General features: G+C 49.8%; 1 gene segment (V, D, J or C); it reads left to right on the top strand.

The window, feature by feature from the left end:
• Positions 1-4,972: 4,972 nt before the first annotated feature.
• LOC119964962 lies at positions 4,973-19,282 on the top strand. The segment is given in 4 exon segments: positions 4,973-5,152; positions 5,339-5,633; positions 6,050-6,084; positions 18,340-19,282. Coding segments are annotated over 4 exon segments (708 nt in total).
• The last annotated feature ends 1,349 nt before the right edge of the window (positions 19,283-20,631 follow it).

The following is a 20,631-nucleotide window of genomic DNA, read 5'->3' as shown; positions in this document are numbered from 1 at the left end:
GCGTGGTCTGAGGGAGGTGAAGATGGCGGCGCCCATTGTGCGTAAGCGAGGGGGGTGGGGGTGATAGCAGCGAATGCACGGGCGTGGCACACCGCGGCAAAGTGCCCCTTCTTACCGCAAGCCTTACAAAGGGCAACGCGGGCCAGGCAGCATTGCCGGGGGTGTTTCTGCTGGCCGCAAAAGTCACATCGGGGACCCCCGGGGTTCGCTGGCTGGCGCGTGGCGCAGGCGTATTGGTTGGGTAAGGCCCCTGCTGGGGTGGCTGTCTGTGGGGTCCATGATGCGTAGGAGAGGTGGGCCACGCGGCTGGGGGGGGGGGGTAGGCCTGAATGTTGCACGAGGCGACCGTCATAGAGAGCGCTAGCTTCTTTGTCTCTGCGAGATCGAGCGTGGCCCCTTCTAACAGTCGCTGGCGTATGAGGTCCAACCCAATCCCCGTAACAAAAGCCTCCCGCATGAGGAGGTTTGAATGTTCAGTGGCCGTAATGGCCTGACAGTCACAGTCCCAGACGAGTGGGATTAGGGCCCACCAGAAGCCTTCTATGGACTCACAAGGCAGTTAAGAGCGAGTGGCGAGTACGTGCCTGGCGTATTGCGAGTTCGTCTTCTGAGCGTAATTCTCTTTGAGAAGCGTCATGGCTTCGGCGTAGTTTGGTGCATTCTGGATCAGCGGAAAGATGTTGGAGCTCAACCTTGAGTACATGATCTGTACCTTCTGAGCCTCCGAGACAGGGGTGGGCGCCGAGATTATGTACACCTCAAAACAAGCTAGCCAGTGTTGAAAGTCCTTTTTGGCATCGCTTGAATGCGGATCCAGCTGCAGGCGATCCGGCTTGTTACAGCACGTTATTGGGCAGCACGGTAGCATTGTGGATAGCACAATCGCTTCACAGCGCCAGGGTCCCAGGTTCGATTCCAGCTTGGGTCACTGTCTGTGCGGAGTCTGCACATCCTCCCCGTGTGTGCGTGGGTTTCCTCCGGGTGCTCCGGTTTCCTCCCACAGTCCAAAGATGTGCGGGTTAGGTGGATTGGCCATGCTAAATTGCCCTTAGTGTCCAAAATTGCCCTTAGTGTTGGGTGGGGTTACTGGGTTATGGGGATAGGGTGGAGATGTTGACCTTGGGTGGGGTGCTCTATTGCAAGAGCCGGTGCAGGCTCGATGGGCCGAATGGCCTCCTTCAGCACTGTAAATTCTATATCTATATCTATGTTACGGAGGTCCATCTTTTGAAAACCTTAGAGCAATAAATTAAGGCATGATCAATTGCACAAAGACTTGAGTTGGGTACAACTGATGCTTTATTGCTCTAAGATGTGCGGCCTCCGACAGTAGCTGGCGAAATGGCTGCAGCATGGAGGACACACATATTTATACTCCGCCGACAGGGCGGAGCCAGCATGCAGGGACTACCAACGTACCTGTAGTACAGGTCCTACCATACATCCTTTAATAAAGTTGCGACAGTGGTTTACCACATAACGACAATGGTTTCATGGTCAGCATTAGACTTTTAATTTCAGATATTTATTATTGAAATCAAATTTTACCATCGGCCACGGTGGGATTTGAATCCTGGTCCTCAGAGCAGGTCTCCTGGGTCTCTGGATTACACGTCCAGTGAAAATACCATTATACCAATACCTCCCAAATGGGACCCAAAGGGAAGAATTTAACTGTGATCCACCTGGGAGAGTGTGGGAAAGAGAGAGCGAGGAACAGACTGTGACAGAGAGAGAGAGAGAGGGAAGCATTTAACTGTGATCCACCTGGGAGAGTGTGGGAAAGAGAGAGCGAGGAGCAGCCTGTGACAGAGAGAGAGAGAGAGAGAAGCATTTAACTGTGATCCGCCTGGGAGAGTGTGGGAAAGAGAGAGCGAGGAACAGACTGACAGAGAGAGAGAGGGAAGCATTTAACTGTGATCCACCTGGGAGAGTGTGGGATAGAGAGAGCGAGGAACAGACTGTGACAGAGAGAGAGAGAGGGAAGCATTTAACTGTGATCCACCTGGGAGAGTGTGGGATAGAGAGAGTGAGGAACAGACTGTGACAGAGAGAGAGAGAGGGAAGCATTTAACTGTGATCCACCTGGGAGAGTGTGGGATAGAGAGAGCGAGGAACAGACTGTGACAGAGAGAGAGAGAGAGGGAAGCATTTAACTGTGATCCACCAGGGAGAGTGTGGGAAAGAGAGAGCGAGGAACAGACTGTGACAGAGAGAGAGAGAGAGGGAAGCATTTAACTGTGATCCACCTGGGAGAGTGTGGGAAAGAGAGAGCGAGGAGCAGACTGTGACAGAGAGAGAGAGGGAAGCATTTAACTGTGATCCACCTCGGAGAGTGTGGGAAAGAGAGAGTGAGGAGCAGACTGTGACAGAGAGAGCGAGGGAAGCATTTAACTGTGATCCACTTGGGAGAGTGTGGGAAAGAGAGAGTGAGGAGCAGACTGTGACAGAGAGAGAGAGAGAGAGAGGGAAGCATTTAACTGTGATCCACCTGGGAGAGTGTGGGAAAGAGAGAGCGAGGAACAGACTGTGACTGAGAGAGAGAGGGAAGCATTTAACTGTGATCCACCTGGGAGAGTGTGGGAAAGAGAGAGCGAGGAACAGACTGTGACTGAGAGAGAGGGAAGCATTTAACTGTGATCCACCTGGGAGAGTGTGGGAAAGAGAGAGTGAGGGAGAGACTGTGACAGAGAGAGAGAGAGGGAAGCATTTAACTGTGATCCACCTGGGAGAGTGTGGGAAAGAGAGAGCGAGGAACAGACTGTGACAGAGAGAGAGAGAGAGAGGGAAGCATTTAACTGTGATCCACCTGGGAGAGTGTGGGATAGAGAGAGCGAGGAACAGACTGTGACAGAGAGAGAGAGAGAGAGGGAAGCATTTAACTGTGATCCACCTGGGAGAGTGTGGGATAGAGAGAGTGAGGAACAGATTGTGACAGAGAGAGAGAGAGTGAAGCATTTAACTATGATCCACCTGGGAGAGTGTGGGAAAGAGAGAGCTAGGAACAGACTGTGACAGAGAGAGAGAGAGGGGGAAGCATTTAACTGTGATCCACCTGGGAGAGTGTGGGAAAGAGAGAGCGAGGAGCAGACTGTGACAGAGAGAGAGAGAGGGAAGCATTTAACTGTGATCCATCTGGGAGAGTGTGGGAAAGAGAGAGTGAGGAGCAGACTGTGACAGAGAGAGAGAGAGAGGGGGAAGCATTTAACTGTGATCCACCTGGGAGAGTGTGGGAAAGAGAGAGCGAGGAACAGACTGTGACAGAGAGAGAGAGAGAGAGGGAAGCATTTAACTGTGATCCACCTGGGAGAGTGTGGGATAGAGAGAGCGAGGAACAGACTGTGACAGAGAGAGAGAGAGAGAGGGAAGCATTTAACTGTGATCCACCTGGGAGAGTGTGGGATAGAGAGAGTGAGGAACAGATTGTGACAGAGAGAGAGAGAGTGAAGCATTTAACTATGATCCACCTGGGAGAGTGTGGGAAAGAGAGAGCTAGGAACAGACTGTGACAGAGAGAGAGAGAGAGGGGGAAGCATTTAACTGTGATCCACCTGGGAGAGTGTGGGAAAGAGAGAGCGAGGAGCAGACTGTGACAGAGAGAGAGAGAGGGAAGCATTTAACTGTGATCCATCTGGGAGAGTGTGGGAAAGAGAGAGTGAGGAGCAGACTGTGACAGAGAGAGAGAGAGAGGGGGAAGCATTTAACTGTGATCCACCTGGGAGAGTGTGGGAAAGAGAGAGCGAGGAGCGCACTGTGACAGAGAGAGAGAGGGAAGCCTTTAACTGTGATCCACCTGGGAGAGTGTGGGAAAGAGAGAGCGAGGAACAGACTGTGACAGAGAGAGAGAGAGAGGGAAGCATTTAACTGTGATCCACCTGGGAAAGTGTGGGAAAGAGAGCGAGGAACAGACTGTGACAGAGAGAGAGAGGGAAGCATTTACTGTGATCCACCTGGGAGAGTGTGGGATAGAGAGAGCGAGGAGCGGACTGTGACAGAGAGAGAGAGGGAAGCATTTACTGTGATCCACCTGGGAGAGTGTGGGATAGAGAGAGCGAGGAGCAGACTGTGATAGAGAGAGAGAGAGAGGGAAGCATTTAACTGTGATCCACCTGGGAGAGTGTGGGAAAGAGAGCGAGGAACAGAGTGTGACAGAGAGAGAGAGAGAGAGGGAAGCATTTAACTGTGATCTACCTGGGAGAGTGTGGGAAAGAGAGAGCGAGGAACAGACTGTGACAGAGAGAGAGAGAGAGAGGGAAGCGTTTAACTGTGATCCACCTGGGAGAGTGTGGGAAAGAGAGAGCGAGGAACAGACTGTGACAGGGAGAGAGAGAGAGAGAGAGAGGGAAGCATTTAACTGTGATCCACCTGGGAGAGTGTGGGAAAGAGAGAGCGAGGAACAGACTGTGACAGAGGGAGAGAGAGAGGGAAGCCTTTAACTGTGATCCACCTGGGAGAGTGTGGGAAAGAGAGAGCGAGGAGCAGACTGTGACAGAGATAGAGAGAGAGAGGGAAGCATTTAACTGTGATCCACCTGGGAGAGTGTGGGAAAGAGAGAGCGAGGAGCAGACTGTGACAGAGAGAGAGAGAGAGAGGCGGGGGGGGGGGGCGGGGGGGGGGGGGGGAGTATTTAACTGCTGCACCACCACTCAAAGTGTACCAATCTTCAGTGACGTCTGTTATAGAGATCAGAGAGAGAATTACAGAACGGTGGAGAGTGGGAGGGGGAGAGAAAAAGAGGAGGAGGGAGAAAAATAGAGACTGAAAGGGGAAGAGAGAGAGAGAGATAAGAAAGAACATATGGAGAGTCAGAGAGAGGGAGATGGAGGGAGGCAGAGGCATAGAGGGTGGAGTAGAGAGGGAGAGACAGAGAGATGATTGAGAAACTGGTAGGTAGGCCAAAGTGCAGAGGGAGTGAGAGACTGATGCTGAGGAAGGGAGTGAGAGAGGAGAGGAAGTGAAGGTGCTGACGTGGTGTCTCTGCCTCATGCCATTTACATACTGAGGAACGGGCAGTCAGACTCTCACAGGCTGCAGCTTTATAAAGCAGAGCCCAGTGAAGGGAGAGTTTATCAGTAACCAGGCACAGGGACAGGAGCAGACACCATGATTTCAGCCATCCAGCTGATCTGGCCTCTGGCATTCTGCATCGCAGGTACAAATCTCTCTCCTTCCACCTTGAATATTTTCCTGCTCTCCATTTCAATCCAATTCTACTGACTTGTGATTGAAGGGAAAATGCTGAAAGCAGAGGAACAGTCAGTGTCTCCAACAATATCTCATTGTACAGGCTCTTTCTGTGACAGTTCTTACTTCACTCTGTTTCTCTATTACCCCTTAGGTATCAGTGGAGACATCATCATGACCCAGTCTCCCCCGGTGTTGTCATTGAGCCTGGGCCAGACCGCAACCATCACCTGTACGGCCAGTCAAGGCATTGATAATAATATTGAGTGGTACCAACAGCGAGAAGGTCAGAAACCCGCTCTGCTGATCTACGAGGCATCAATCCGGTTCACAGGAGTATCCGACCGATTCACCGGTAGTGGATCTGGAACTCGATTCACCCTGACAATCAGCAATGTGCAGAATGAGGATGTCGCTGATTATTACTGTATGCAACATCAGAGTTTCCCCCATCACAGTGATACAGAGCCTTACAAAAACCCCAATTCACACAGCACCACCTGCTGTACTTACACATCCCACAGTTTTATACAATATATAATAAACAGAAGAAAGGAAACTGAACAAATGATTCTCACCGTCCACTACCCACTCCAGTCCCTGTGGTGTCCACAGCTCACTGAAGGCCTCAAGTTTCCATCTTACTCTCCGTGTCCACGTATGATCTGCAGTTGAAAAAATTATCACCTAAAATTAGAATTCTCAACTCTCCCAACAAAACAGAGAAATTGAGAGAAACAGAGAGTGAGAAAGCGTGAGAGAGAAAGACATGAGTGAGTGAGAGACAGAGAGAGGGTGAGAGTGAGTGAGTGAAGCAGAGAGCAGAGGTTTTTGTACAGCCCCTGCACTGGAAGCTGTCAGTGTGGTTCACGTTCAGTAAAGGAACCAAGCTCAGACTGAGTAAGTAAACCCCAATCCTCCGTTATTAACCCTTTCAATACTGAAACTTTCTCAAATACAAATGCTGAATAGTTGAAGGTGTTAGTGGGGAGCTGCAGTGAATGAAATGGTTCATTGAAGAACACTGTGTAGAACAGGGTGCCCAGCTGTATTTCTTTAGTTCCATTCCCCCCTTTAAGCAGCAAGATATAAGTAAGCAGCTTTTACCCACCGTGTGGAGGAGATCTGGACGTTTGCAGACTGTGTTCACATTCCTGGACCATGGAGTGAAATCACTCACTAGACTCCTGTCAGTCTGCGTGTGACAGACACGGGCAGAGTTTGATGTGAGCTCTGGCTCCCTGTCACACTCTCTGATATAACTGATCACAGCAGCAGCAGCAGCCCAGTGAGACACCGAGGTCCCACTTCCCCCAGCTTTAACTCTGCTCTCTCCACTCCCTGCTTATCTCTTAGCAAAGTTCTGATGACAAACAGGTCCAGCAGGGCTCACAATCCAGTGGCTTCAGTGTTCCAGGCTTTTGGGGAGACTCTCAGTTACTTTCTCTTTGGGTCGCGTTCAGTCTGATATTTATTCCTGATCCAATATTCCTGAAAATCCCTGGAGATATTTTTATTGTTCGATGTGATGTGTGATCTCTGGCTGGGCCAGCATTTATTGCCCATCCCTAATTGCCCTTGAACTGAGTGTCTTACTCGGCCATTCCAGAGGGCATTTCAGAATCAACACATTACTGAGGATCTGGAGTCACTTGTAGGCCGGACAAGGTCAGGCTGGCAGATTCCCACTTTAGAGCCATACGTCCCATAATGGGGGCTGGATTGTCCGATTTTCAGGCTATACCCTGACACCGGCGTGGGATCGGTGGCATTTTACGACCGGAAATTCAGCGCAAAATGGCCACCGATCCTCCATATGGTGGGGGGCTAGCAGGCAGGTAGCATAGAGCACCTGGCTCTAGCTATCGATACAGCCGGAGAATTGCCGGGTCCACAGCCGCGCATGAGCATGGCGGGGGCCCCTTCTTTAGCTGGCTCACGACCCCCAACTGTTCTCCTAGCCCCTTCCAAAGACCCCCCCAGTCAGGGGATCAGACCCCATCGGAGGCTCCCCCCCCGGTGAAGGAGCCCCGACTGTGGCGGTGCTGGACTCAGTCCGTAGCCACCACGGTGAGTTCCTGACAAATAATAGCATGAGAGACCCACGCTGTCCGGAACTCGGCCGGTCGGGGGCGGAGCACTGGGGAGAAGGCGTCAGGCAACATCCTGAAGCCGTCCATATGGCAGTACACTGCTTTGGAGAGGGCGGAGCATCGCGAAAGCGGCACCGTCCCCGATTTCAGCGTGAACGTTGATTCTCTGGCTGATCGGCGAACATGATTTAAGGTCAGTGACAGGAGAGTCATGCCCAGGAACTTTAAAAATGGCCTGAACTCCACTTTCCTGTCAGTAGCCATAACCCTTGACCCCCTCATCAGTCAAAAATCTGTCTAATTCAGCCTTTAATATAGTCAACATCCCAGCATGCACTGCTCTCTGGGAAAGAGAATTCCAAAAACTAACGACGCTCTAAGAGATGAAATTCCTCCTCATCTCCGCCTTTAATGGAGATTCCTGGGGGACGATTCTCCGAGCCCCGCACCGGGCCGGAGAATCGCCGCAACTGCGCCACGACGCCCCGATGCCGGTGCGTGATTCTCCGACGTGCGGAGAATCGGCGGCATTTCCGCCGGTGCGTTTGGTGCGGCGCCGGCCGCGGGCCGCTAAAATTGGCCTGGATGGGCCAAGCAGCCTCGCCGATACGACAGTGTCCCGCCGGCGCCGTTCACCCCTGGTTGCTGCCGGCGGGAACCCTGGAATGGTCGGGGGGAGAGGCCTGTGGGGGGGGGATGGGGGGAGCCTCCGATGGGGTCTGGCTCTCGATCGGGGCCCACCACTCGGCGTGCCGGCCTCTTCCCCCCCCCCCCGGGCCTACTTTCTGGCGTGCCGGTCCCTGAACACCGACTCCATGTTGAGTTGGGGCCAGCCCCCTGTGGGGGCCAGAATATCGGTCGTACCATGGCCTGGTTCACGACGGTGCGAACACTTGGGCTCCATATCGGAGAATCGCCCCCCTTATTTTTAAACTGTGTCCACTAATTCTAGATTCCCCACAAGGGGAAACATTCTCTCAGTATCCACCCTGTCAAGCTCCCTTGGAATCGTATATATTTCAATAAGATCACCTCTCATTCTGCAATGAGTACAGACCCAACCAGCTCAACCTTTCCTCATCAGACATTCCATTCCTCAGTGGAATCAGCCCAGTGAACCTTCTCTGAACTGCTTCCAATGTCGGAATATCCGTCCTTAAGTAAGGAGACCAACATTGTGCTCAGTACTCACGGTGTAGTCTCCCCAATGTGCTGTATAGATGGAGCAAGACTTCCCTACTTTTATACTCCATCCCCCTGTGTAATAAAGGACAACATTCCATTGACCTTCCTCATCACTTGCTGTACCTGCAGGTTAACTTTCTGTGATTCATACACAAGGACACCCAGATCCCTCTGTACCACAGCTTTCTGCAGTCTCTCTCCATTTCAATAATATTCTGCTTTTCTATTCTCCCTAACAAAGTGGACAAGCTCACATTTCCCCACATTATACTCCATCTGTCAAATGTTCTCCCCACTCACTGAACCTATCAATATCCCTTTTCAGACTCTGTATCCTCCTCACAACTTGCTTTCCTACCTATCATTTTATCATCAGCAAATTTAGCTACAATACTGTCATTCCATTTGATAGGCTGCAAAAAAGTAGACAATGATCCAGCACAGCAAATTCTGTTCATAGACTTTGTTGGAGATTTCAAGGTGGCCAGGAGACATCTGCCTTACCCTTCACTCCAGGAGTCAGACCAAACCCATCTCAGCTTATAGACACAAGAGCACGGGTTATATATATTATATTTTAGGCACTGCTTTTTTCTCCTCCCACTATTCTGTAGCCTGGCCTTTCCCTAACAAGTAGTGGTTATACAATACCCTCAAGGTTTCCATGGTGACGCTATTACCTTCATGTCCGAATATCTCCCGTGACATTAAGAATTCGTAATCGGTCACACGTCTAGACATTTGCTAGCCGAAGATTCCTTCATCCCATAGGGGAAGAATTTATGTCTGCCAAGTCCCTCCCTCTGATGCCAGCAGCCGGAATGGAAGATACCGCTGCGGGCCGGCGGGGGGTCGGGGGTGGGGGGTGGAAAACTGGCCAACTGGCCTGATAGGCTGGAGAATTCCACCCTCAGTTTCTCTCTTATCGCCCATCTGGCCATGAGCCCTCAACTAGCTTTTTACTGCGAGTCTTCAAAGCTGCATTGGATCATTTTGCTTTTCAAACTCAGGACAATCGGATCACAGCTCCTAATTCATAATATTTTAAAATGCTTGGTATAAAAAGATTACAATACAAATTATACTTCAGGTGATACAAAGTGTTTCCTTAATATAAGTGTGCAGCCATAACTACCATTTATAAAGGTTATACAGAAGAATTTATTGCACAAATGTATGCCATTAATCACAGTTTATAATGTGATATTCTGCACCACTCTCTACGTATGTTTTAGTTAATACCTGGGTCGGGATTCTGCTGTAATCGGCGGGGCGGGCAACTCCGGCGGGACGGATGGCATGAACCACTCCGGCGTCGGGGAAGGAGCTTGGCAGCATGCCAACCAGTGCCGAAGGGCCTCTGCCAGCCGGCACAGTTTGGCGCATGCGCTGGAGGGTTCGACTCCGCATTGGCCATCGTGCTACAGCCGATGTGGATGAATAGAGTGCCCCCACGGCACAGGCCAGCCCGCGGATCAGTGGGCCCCGATTGTGGGCCAGACCACCGTGGGGACAGCTCCCGGGGCCAGATCCCCCCGCGCCCCCCCCCCCCCCGAGAACACCGGAGGCCGCCCGCGCTGCCAGGTCCCGCCGGTAAAGACCTACTCCAATTTACGCCGGTGGGACTGGCAAAAAAACCAGGCGGGACTTTGGCCCATCGCGGGCCGGAGAATTCGGGCGGCCCCGGGGCCCATTGAGTCGCGCCGGTCCCCACCATTCTCCGAGGAGGCCGGGGCGATTCACACCGGGGCGATTTTTGGGGGGCCGGAGAATTTGGAGGACGGCGGGGGCGTGATTCACGGCGACCCCCGGCGATTCTCCAACCCGGCGGGGGGTCGGAGAATCCCGCCCATAGTGTTGGAAAATAACAATAAGCTAAAACTTGTGTCATTAGAATTACCATAACTGGTAAAAGTGCAATACAGAGTCAAAAGTAATTACTTCTTTGTAACATTTATAAGATAGATCATTATGTTAACAGCTGTGGTTCTGCTTCAGTTCTGTGGCACCACAGTCCTCTGCTATTTGCTCTTTCTGCTGATAGCAAAACAGAACATTCCAGTTGCCTTGCCGGTTTGACAATCCTGTGATAATTGGCTGTCCCTCATTCACCTGGTCTCAGGCCTGCATTTTAGTTTAATGAAGGCCTTATTCAGTAAGGTCAATCAGATAACACATATCCTGTAAACCTTACAAGTTCTGTTATCTCGAGGGGAAGCCCCTGTCCGTTGCCTCTCAGTTATATCCACTGACCAATCTGAAAAATGTGACTGAGGCAGAAATTAATGAAGTTTCTGTCCGAAAGCCACGAGTTATCTCTGGAGGCAGATGGAACAGCAATTATTAATGAGCAGGAACCAATGTCAGATGACCATGAGTTATTCCTGGGAGCGTGCACAGCAGATAAGGGGGTCAGTGTCATTCGGGTATGTCTGGTTTGTCTGTTTTGTCCAAAATGGAATTCAGCTGAATAACAGACAGTCTGTTCTGTTCTGACCAACTCAAAATGGAGGAACAATCCAAAATGGAGGAAAATCCATGGGCGGTATTCTCCGAACCTGCGCCGGGTCGGAGAATCGGCGCCACGCCGCCCCGACGCCGGCACGCGATTCTCCGTAGTGCGGAGAATCGGCGCCAGCGTGGTTGGAGCGGCGTGGTCGCGGGCCGCTGTACGCGGCCGGCCCACCAATTTTTTGGCCCATATGGGCCGAGTGGCCGTAGGAAAAGAGCCGAGTCCCACCGGCGCCATTCTAACAGCTCTGGGCTGGTGGGACCTTGGCGTGTAAGAGTCGGGTGGCGGCCTGTGGTGAGGGAGGGGGGTCCGACCCCAGGGGGCCTCCGATGTGGCCTGCGATCGGCGGTCCGGCCTCTGTGGCTGGGGGCCTCCTTTCCTATAGGCCGGCTCCTGTAGCCCTGTGCCAAGTTGCGTCGGGGCCGACACATTGAAGGAGGCCATTGCGCATGCACACGTTTGTGCCCGTGCCATTGCGCATGTCCTCATTGGCACCGGCGCAACTGCGCATGCGCGGATCTCGTGACGCCCAGTTCGCGCCGGTATCTGCAGCTAGAGCAGCGCGAACGACTCCAGCGCCGTGCTGGCCCCCTTCTAGGTACCAGAATTAGATGTGGGAGAGGCCAGTTCACGCCGTCGTAAAATGCAACGGTGTTTAGGACAGCGTGGACACTCTGCCGCGGGATAGGAGAATCCTGCCCCTGATGTCCTCACCTTCACCAAGCTCATTAATATTGGGCTGGATTCTCCGACCCCACGCCGGGTCGGAGAATCGCTGGGGGGGGGGGGGGGGGTGAATGCCGTCCCGCCAGTCCGTCGCCAGCTGCCGAATTCTCCGCCGCCGGTTTTCAGGCGGGGGCGGGGATCACACCGCGCCGGTCGTGGGCTGTTGGCTGCGCCACCCCTGGCTGTTCTCCGGGCCCCGATGGGCCGAGTGCCCGCGCGTTCCTGGCCAGACCCGCCGGCGTGAAATGGACATGGTCCATCCTGGCATGACCTGTCTTATCAGCCTTCTAGTGGGGGTTGCGGGAGCATCCCGGTCAAAAATTGGAGAGTTGAAACCCCAAGCAACAGCCATCTTCCTTTGTGCTGGGTATGACTCCAACCAACGGAGAGTTTTCCCCCTGATTCCCATTGACTCCAGTTTGGCTAGGCTCCTTGATGCCTGTGGTGGTATGATTAGCATAGCTGCCTGTCATTGGTGCAGAACACCGGCTTACCATTGGCCCTGGTCGGTCATGTGCCTCTCGACCGGTTGGTTGAAACCAGTCATGTGACGGCTCCCCGATTGGTCGAGAGGCTGAGTTAACCCCGCCTCCAGGGCGGGGTATAAATACCCAGTACTCCCGGCGGTCGTCCTTCTACTGTAATCGATCGCAGGGCTTAACATCTAGTATATTAAAGCCATACTTTTGTTCAGCAACTCGTCTCGCGTTCAATTGATGGTACATCAATGCCAAACCCGGTCAAATGCTGCCTCGATATCAAAGGGCAGTTACTCTGGCCTCACCGCTGGAGTTCAGCACTTTTGTCCATGTTTGAAACAAGGCTGTAATGAGGTCAGGAGCTGAGTGACCCCGGCAGATCGCAAACTGAGCGTCAATGAGCAGGTCATTGCTGAGTAAGTGTTGATAGCACTGTCGATAACAACACCCACCATTTTGCTGATGAACGAGAATAGGCTTATGGGGCAGTAATTGTCCAGATTGGATTTGTCCAGCTTCTTGTGGACAGCACATCCTTGGGTAACTTTCCACATTGTTGGGTCGATGCCAGTTTATAGCTAAACTGGAACAACTTGACTAGGGGTATGTTCTGGAACACAAGACCACAAGAAATAGGAGCAGGCGTAGACTATTCGGCCCATTGAGCCTGCTTCACCCACCATTCAATAGGATCATGACTGATCTTGGGCTTCAACTCCATTTCCCGCCCTCTCCCCATATCGGACATAGGAAGAGGAGTACGCCATTCAGCCCCTCTAGCCTGCTCTGCATACAATGAGATTATGGCTGATCTCTGACCTAACTCCATATACCTGCCTTTGACCCATATGCCTTAATTTTTCTGCTTAACAAATATGTATCCATCTCAAATGGAACAAAGAAAAGTACAGCACAGGAACAGGCCCTTCAGCCCTCCAAGCCTGCGCCGACCATGCTGCCCGTCTAAACTAAAATCTTCTACACTTCCGGGGTCCTTATCCCTCCATTCCCATCCTATCTATGTAATTGTCAAGATGCCCCGTAAACGTCACTATCGTACCTGCTTCCACCACCTCCTCCGGCAGCGAGTTCCAGGCACCCACTACCCTCTGTGTAAAAAAGCTTGCCTCATACATCTCCTCTAAACCTTGCCCCTCGCACCTTAAACCAATGCCCCCTAGTAATTGACCCCTCTACCCTCAGGAAAAGCCTCTGACTATCCACCCAGTCTATGCCCCTCATAATTTTGTAGACCTCTATCAGGTCGCCCCTCAACCTCCGTCATTCCAGTGAGAACAAACCGAGTTTATTCAACTTCTCCTCATAGCTAATGCCCTCCATACTAGGCAACATTCTGGTAAATCTCTTCTGCACCCTCTCTAAAGCCTCCACATCCTTCTGGTAGTGTGGCGACCAGAATTGAACACTATACTCCAAATGTGGCCTAACTAAGGTTCTATACAGCTGCAACATGACTTGCCATTTTTTATACTCAATGCCATGGCCAATGAAGGCAAGCATGCCGTATGCCTTCTTGACTACCTTCTCCATCTGTGTTGCCCCTTTCAGTGACCTGTGGACCTGTACACCTAGATCTCTCTGACTTTCAATACTCTTGAGGGTTCTACCATTCACTGTATTCCCTACCTGTATTAGACTTTCAAGAATGCATTACCTCACATTTGTCCGAATTAAACTCCATCTGCCATCTCGCCGCCCAAGTCTCCAGACAATCTAAATCCTACTGTATCCTCTAACAGTCCTCATCACTATCCGCAATTCCACCAACCTTTGTGTCATCCACAAACTTACTAATCAGACCAGTTACATTTTCCTCCAAATCATTTATATATACTACGAACAGCTGATTAACAACTGATCTCGTATCAATTGCCATTTGTGGAAGCGAGTTTCAAATCTCTACCATCCTTTGAGTGAAGACGTGCTTCCTAACATCGCTCCTGAATGGTCCAGACTTAATCTTTAAACTCTGTCCCCTAGTTCTAGAATCTCCAACCAGTGGAAATAGTCTATCTTTATCTATCCTGTGTTTTCCTGTCAACATCTTGAAGATTTTGATCAGATCACCCCTTAACCATCTAAATTCTGAAGAAAACTGGCCTAATCTGTGCAGTCAATCCTCACAACCTAACCCCTTAAATCCAGATATCATTCTTATAACCATACGCTGCACAACCCAAGGCCAAAATGTTCTTCCTAAAGTATGGTACCCAGAATTTGAAGACCTACTCATTGCCCCTACTTTCTGATGCCTTCTATTTATCCAATTTCCCAACCATGTCAGTAATGTTCCCTCAATTCCGTGGGGTTCTACCTTAGTAAACAGTCTCTTATGTGAGACTTCATCAAATGTCTTCTGGAAGTCCATATAAGCAACATCCTGACACATTCCCCTGGCCAATAACTTAGTCACCTCTTCAAAATTCACAAATTATATCAGATGTTTTCAGTTTCTCTATACTTGATTATGGACTCCAACAATTTTCCCACCACAAATGTGAGGCTGACAGGTCTGTAGATCCTTGGTTTTCCTCAATCCTCCTTCTTAAAAAGCAGAATGACATGAGCAATTTTCCAATTCAGAGGGATGACTCCTGAATCTAGGGAACTCTGAATGATTATAGTTAGGACATCTACCATGTGCTCATCTACTTCCTCGGATGGAAACCGTCGGGTCCTGGGGATTTTTCACCTTTTTATTTCCATTAATTTCCTGATTATCGATGTTTTACGCACGTTAATTCTATTTAGTCCCTGTCCCTGATCCACTATTAATGTTGTCGGGACTTCCAGCAAGTTACCCTCCTTTTCTACTGGAAATACTGAAGCAAAGTAATTATTCAACATGTTTGCCATTTCATAGAATCATAGGCTCCCTGCAGTGCAGAAGGAGGCCATTTGGCCCATTGAATCTGCACCGACCCTCTGAAAGAGCACCCTAACGAGGCACAATCCCCCACCCTACATCGTAACCCCACCTAGGGGCATTTTAGCAAAGCCAATCCACCTAACCTGCACATGTTTGGACTGTGGGAGGAACCAGGTGCACCCGGAGGAAACCCATGCAAACTCCACACAGACAGTCACCCGAGGTTGGAATCGAACCCGGGTCCCTGGCTCTGTGAGGCAGCAATGCTTCTATATTCCACTATTCTTCAGTTGTTTTACCCATTAGCAGAATTTCCTAGTTTACTGTGGACAGTCTCTGTCTCATCTCATTCAAGTCGGACTTACCTAAATCGAAACTTCTTGCTGCTGATTTGGGCTTTTCACTTTCAAACATTCCATTGAACTTGAATATGCCATGATCACAATTTGATAAATGTTCACTCATAATTAGGTGACTAACTAAATCCGACTCATTACTAAATCCAATATTGCTGTCTGTTCCCTTGTTACATCCAGGACACATTGCTGTAGGAAATTATCCCTGACACACTGGAAATATTCACTACCTTTCAGACAGGTGCTTGACTGCCTGCCCCAATCGATGTTAAAGTTAAAAGCCTCCATTAATAGTACTTTGCCTTTGCTACACGCTTGTCTAATTTCCTCATTTACACAATCGAGCACTTCTGAGCTTATACCAGGGGTCTGTGCACAACAGCTTTCACTTTTAGATCCTTTACTGTTCCTATTTATAAACACAGAGACATGAATATACACAGGGAAGATAAATAAATACAGAGAACACAAATACACACGGAGCACACAAATACACACGGAGCACACAAATATACACAGAATACACACATATACACGGAGCACACAAATATACACAGAGCACACAAATACACACGGAGCACACAAATATACACAGAATACACACATATACACGGAGCACACAAATATACATAGAGCACACAAATACACAAGGAGCACACAAACATACACAGAGCACACAAATATACACAGAGCACACAAATATACACAGAGCACACAAATATACACAGAATACACACATATACACGGAGCACACAAATATACATAGAGCACACAAATACACAAGGAGCACACAAACATACACAGAGCACACACATATACACAGAACACACAAATATACGCAGAGCACACATACATACGCAGAGCACACAAATACACACGGAGCACACAAATATACACAGAGCACACAAATATACACAGAACACACACATAGACGCAGAACACACAAATATATACAGAACACACAAATACACACGGAGCACACAAATATACACGGAGCACACAAACATACACAGAGAACACAAATACACAGGGAGCACACAAATATACACAGAGCACACAATATACACAAAACACACAAATATACGCAGAACGCACACATAGACGCAGAACACACAAATATATACAGAACACACAAATATACACAGAGCACACAAACATACACAGAGCACACAAATATGCACAGCACACAAATATACACAGAACACACAAAATATACAGAGAGCACACAAATATACAGAGAGCACACAAATATACACAAAACACACAAAATATACAGAGAGCACACAAATATACACAGAGCACACAAATATACACAGAGCACGCAAATATACACAGAGCACGCAAATATACACAGCACACAAATATACACAGAGCACACAAATATGCACAGACCACACAAATATACACAGAACGCACAAATATACACATGGCACACAAATATACACAGAACACACAAATATACACAGAGCACACAAATATACACGGAGCACACAAACATACACAGAGCACACAAATATACACAGAGCACACACATATACATAGATCACACAAATAGACACAGAACACACAAATATACACAGAGAACACAAATACACAGGGAGCACACAATATACACAGGGAGCACACAAATATACACAGAGCACACAAATATACACAGAGCACACAATATACACAGAATACACAAATATACGCAGAACACACACATACGCAGAGCACACAAATATACACAGCACACAAATATACACAGAACACACAAATATACATAGATCACACAAATAGACACAGAGCACACAAATATACACAGAGCACACAAATCCGGCGGCGCCTAATGACGTCAGCCGCGCATGCGCAGGTTGGCCGGCGCCAACCCCCGCATGTGCGGTTGCCGTCTTCCCCTCCGCTGCCCCGCAAGATGTGGCGGCTTGATCTTGCGGGGCGGTGGAGGGGAAAGAGTGCATCCCTTGGAGACACCGGCCCGATGATCGGTGGGCACCGATCGTGGGCTGTCCCCTCCCGAGCACGGCCGTGGTGCTCGATGCCCTCTCTGCCGCCACAGGCCCCATACTCACCTTTTGCGTCATGTTCATGCCGGCAGCGACCAGGTGTGGTTGCCGCTGGCGTGAACAGGTTGGGAATGGCAGGCCGCACGGCCCATCCGGGCCAGAGAATCGCGGGTCGCCGTGACAAACGGCGACCCGCGATTCTCCGAGCGGCGTGTCGCAAAAAGCAACACGCCATTTGGGGGGGAGGGTGGGAGAATCACGGGGGGTGCCAGAGCGGCCCTCCCGCGATTCTCCCACCCGGCCTGGGGAGCAGAGAATTGCACCCCACATGTTTGTACATCGAACACAGAAAAATGTACACACACTACAAACATAGAAAAAAACAATGCATTAATATACACTACACTCCGATTGTTTCTGACAAAACCTGAATTTAGTATCAACACCTCGAATATAAATGCAAAGTCCAAATGTTGAATGTAAGCTGTGAACAGCAGAGATCCCGGCACTGATCCTTGGGGAACACCACTTCCCACCTTCTGCCACTCTGAAAATCCACCCTTTACTCCCACTATCTGTTTTCTGTCTTGAAGACAGCGAGCAATCCATTCCGTCACTTATCCCCGACTCCACATTCACTGACATTATTCGTTCATCTATGCTGGGGCACCTTATCGAAGATCTTTTGAAAATCCAGATAAATTAGATCTACTGCATTCCCAGCGTCTACTCTCTCTGTTGCCTCCTTAAAATGCTCAATCAGGTTGGTCGGATACCATTTTCCCTTTTGAAATCTATGCTGACTGGTATTTTAATATACAATCACGAGACAAAAATATACAAATTGAATACTGAAGCGTACACAGGATTCACTAATACACAATAATTAATTTCCTTCTCTTCTCTTCCAGGCCGTGAGAATTCACAACCCACACTGACCCTGCTGCCCCCCTCCCTGGAGGAGGTCAAGACCAAGGGCACTGCCACCCTGGTGTGCCTTGCCAATCACTTCTATCCCGATGAGCTGGTGGTGGAGTGGAAGAAGGATGGTGCAGCCATTTCGGACGGGGTTCAGACCAGCAACTACCTGCGAGCTTCGGACAACACCTACAGCGTCAGCAGCCTGCTGACCCTCTCTGGCTCTGCCTGGGAGTCCAACGCCCGCTTCTCCTGTGCCCTCACCCACGTGAGCCTCTCCTCTGCCCTCAGCAAGAGCATCAGGAGATCAGAATGTGCGTAGAGTGTTAGAGACAGTCCACAGAGGAGACACAACTTTAAATAGAACAGGGGTGAGCTGGGAGGGCAAAGGTCATTGTCAGCACTGAATTACAACTCTCTTCATTCTCGGGACTGGGTGTGAAACACTTCTGAGGGTCAGGGGTTAAGACATGTTTTGGGATAGTGTAGAGGGAACTTTAATCTGTATCTAACTCCATGCTGTACCTGTCCTGGGAGTGCTTGAGGGGACAGTGTAGAGTGAGCTTAACTCTGTATCTAACCCTGTGCTGTACCTGTCCTGGGAATGTTTGATGGGACAGTGTAGACTCGTGATGCCAAGGAAAACCTCTCTAAGATGCTGAAGTCTGTCAGCTGTATAAAAATAATGTGACCCTCTGAAGTTCCTGCTTCAGGAAAGCAGACCTCCTTCCTGCTCACCCTGCAGTTACAATTTAAGGTTTAGTCACCGTTTACAGGGACAGGATTCTCATGTCATTGAGAAAATCTCCACAAGTGTTTTAATAAACCTCCATTCTCCCTGTGAATTTCTCCAGCTTCCTCTGGCTGGGCTGTTTATTCAAGTCTTTCTTCTGACAATGTAAATCTGTAAAAGGTAATAAACATTAAGAATATTCAGTCTGTGTCTCGTGTGTGCTTTGGAAATGTCCCTCCTCCCCATCAGCTGATTGGCTGCATTTCAGCAAGTGATTTGTCATGATTGGCTGGTTGGCCTGTCAATCAATGACACATCAGCAGAAGATTGGATTCAAAGACAATTATCAATCATTTTATAATGATCAGTTTTATCTGGAATCTCTGAGTTTACAAGATTCAAATCAGAAAAGAAACTGAAAGTTGCTGGGATTAAATCATCACAATCACAATTCTCCAACCCATATTCCCCACCTCCCCCTTGACCTGACCATCCTCACGTGGTCTCACTACTCCCATAGTTTCAATCACAGATAAGACCATCTCTGATCACTTCCTTATATCACTCCCCACCCACATCTCCCTTTCACACCCCAACCCGACCTCCTTCTGTATCCATCCCTGGAAAAACCTATTCCCCAATTCACTTCCAACGGCACCTTCAAAATGCCAACTATCTGTCTCTGGCCCTCCGATCACCACAACATTTCTGCAGCCACTGATTTACTCAGGGAGCAATGTAACTGGGAATGAACAGGCTCCTGTTTTGGGAGTGTTTAATGGGGTGTTTCCCGGAGCCTGCAGTGCTGAAAATGATCCCGTTATTAACCGGGAACTCTGGGATATTTGGGCCTTGGTGAGGAAGGAGACTCTGAGGCTGCACTGACATCCACTTCCTGCGAGCTGAGCCCGTCAGTGCAGGGAGAGATCAGGGGGTGATCTTTAAATGCTGCCCCCATCTCTCAACTCCCACCGCGGCCTCCGGATTCCCCAACGTCCTGAATAAGGTGTCCTCGATCCACCTCATCAAGCCTGATGAGGGCAAGGAATCCCCAGGCCTGATCCCAGGCTTGGGCAATCTGCCAGCTGGGCACAATGGCATTGACTCTGCCAACCTTGCAGTACCACATGACATTGCCAGGGTGCCTTCATGCATTGGCAATGTGCCAGGCTAGCAGTGCCAAGAGGTCCTGGGTAGCATTGGTGGTACCAGGGTTCCATACAGCCCAGAGTCCGACCACCAAGGGGCTTCCTGTGTCCCGGAAAATGCCCCCAGGTACTGTTACATAGAACATAGAACATACAGTGCAGAAGGATGCCATTCAGCCCATCGAGGCTGCACCGACTCACTTAAGCCCTCACTTCCACCCTATCCCCGTAATCCAATAACCTCTCCTCACCTTTATGGACACTAAGGGTAATTTATCATGGCCAATCCACCTAACGTGCACGTCTTTGAACTGTGGGAGGAAACCGGAGCACCCGGAGGAAACCCACTCAGACATGGGGAGAACGTGCAGACTCCGCACAGACAGTGACCCTGCAGGGAATCG

Source organism: Scyliorhinus canicula, chromosome 4 (genome assembly GCF_902713615.1).
Source record: "Scyliorhinus canicula chromosome 4, sScyCan1.1, whole genome shotgun sequence".
NCBI classification, from domain to species: domain Eukaryota; kingdom Metazoa; phylum Chordata; class Chondrichthyes; order Carcharhiniformes; family Scyliorhinidae; genus Scyliorhinus; species Scyliorhinus canicula.
The sequence above is the reverse complement of the archived record's forward strand: the minus strand, read 5'-3'. Positions and strand labels throughout refer to the sequence as shown.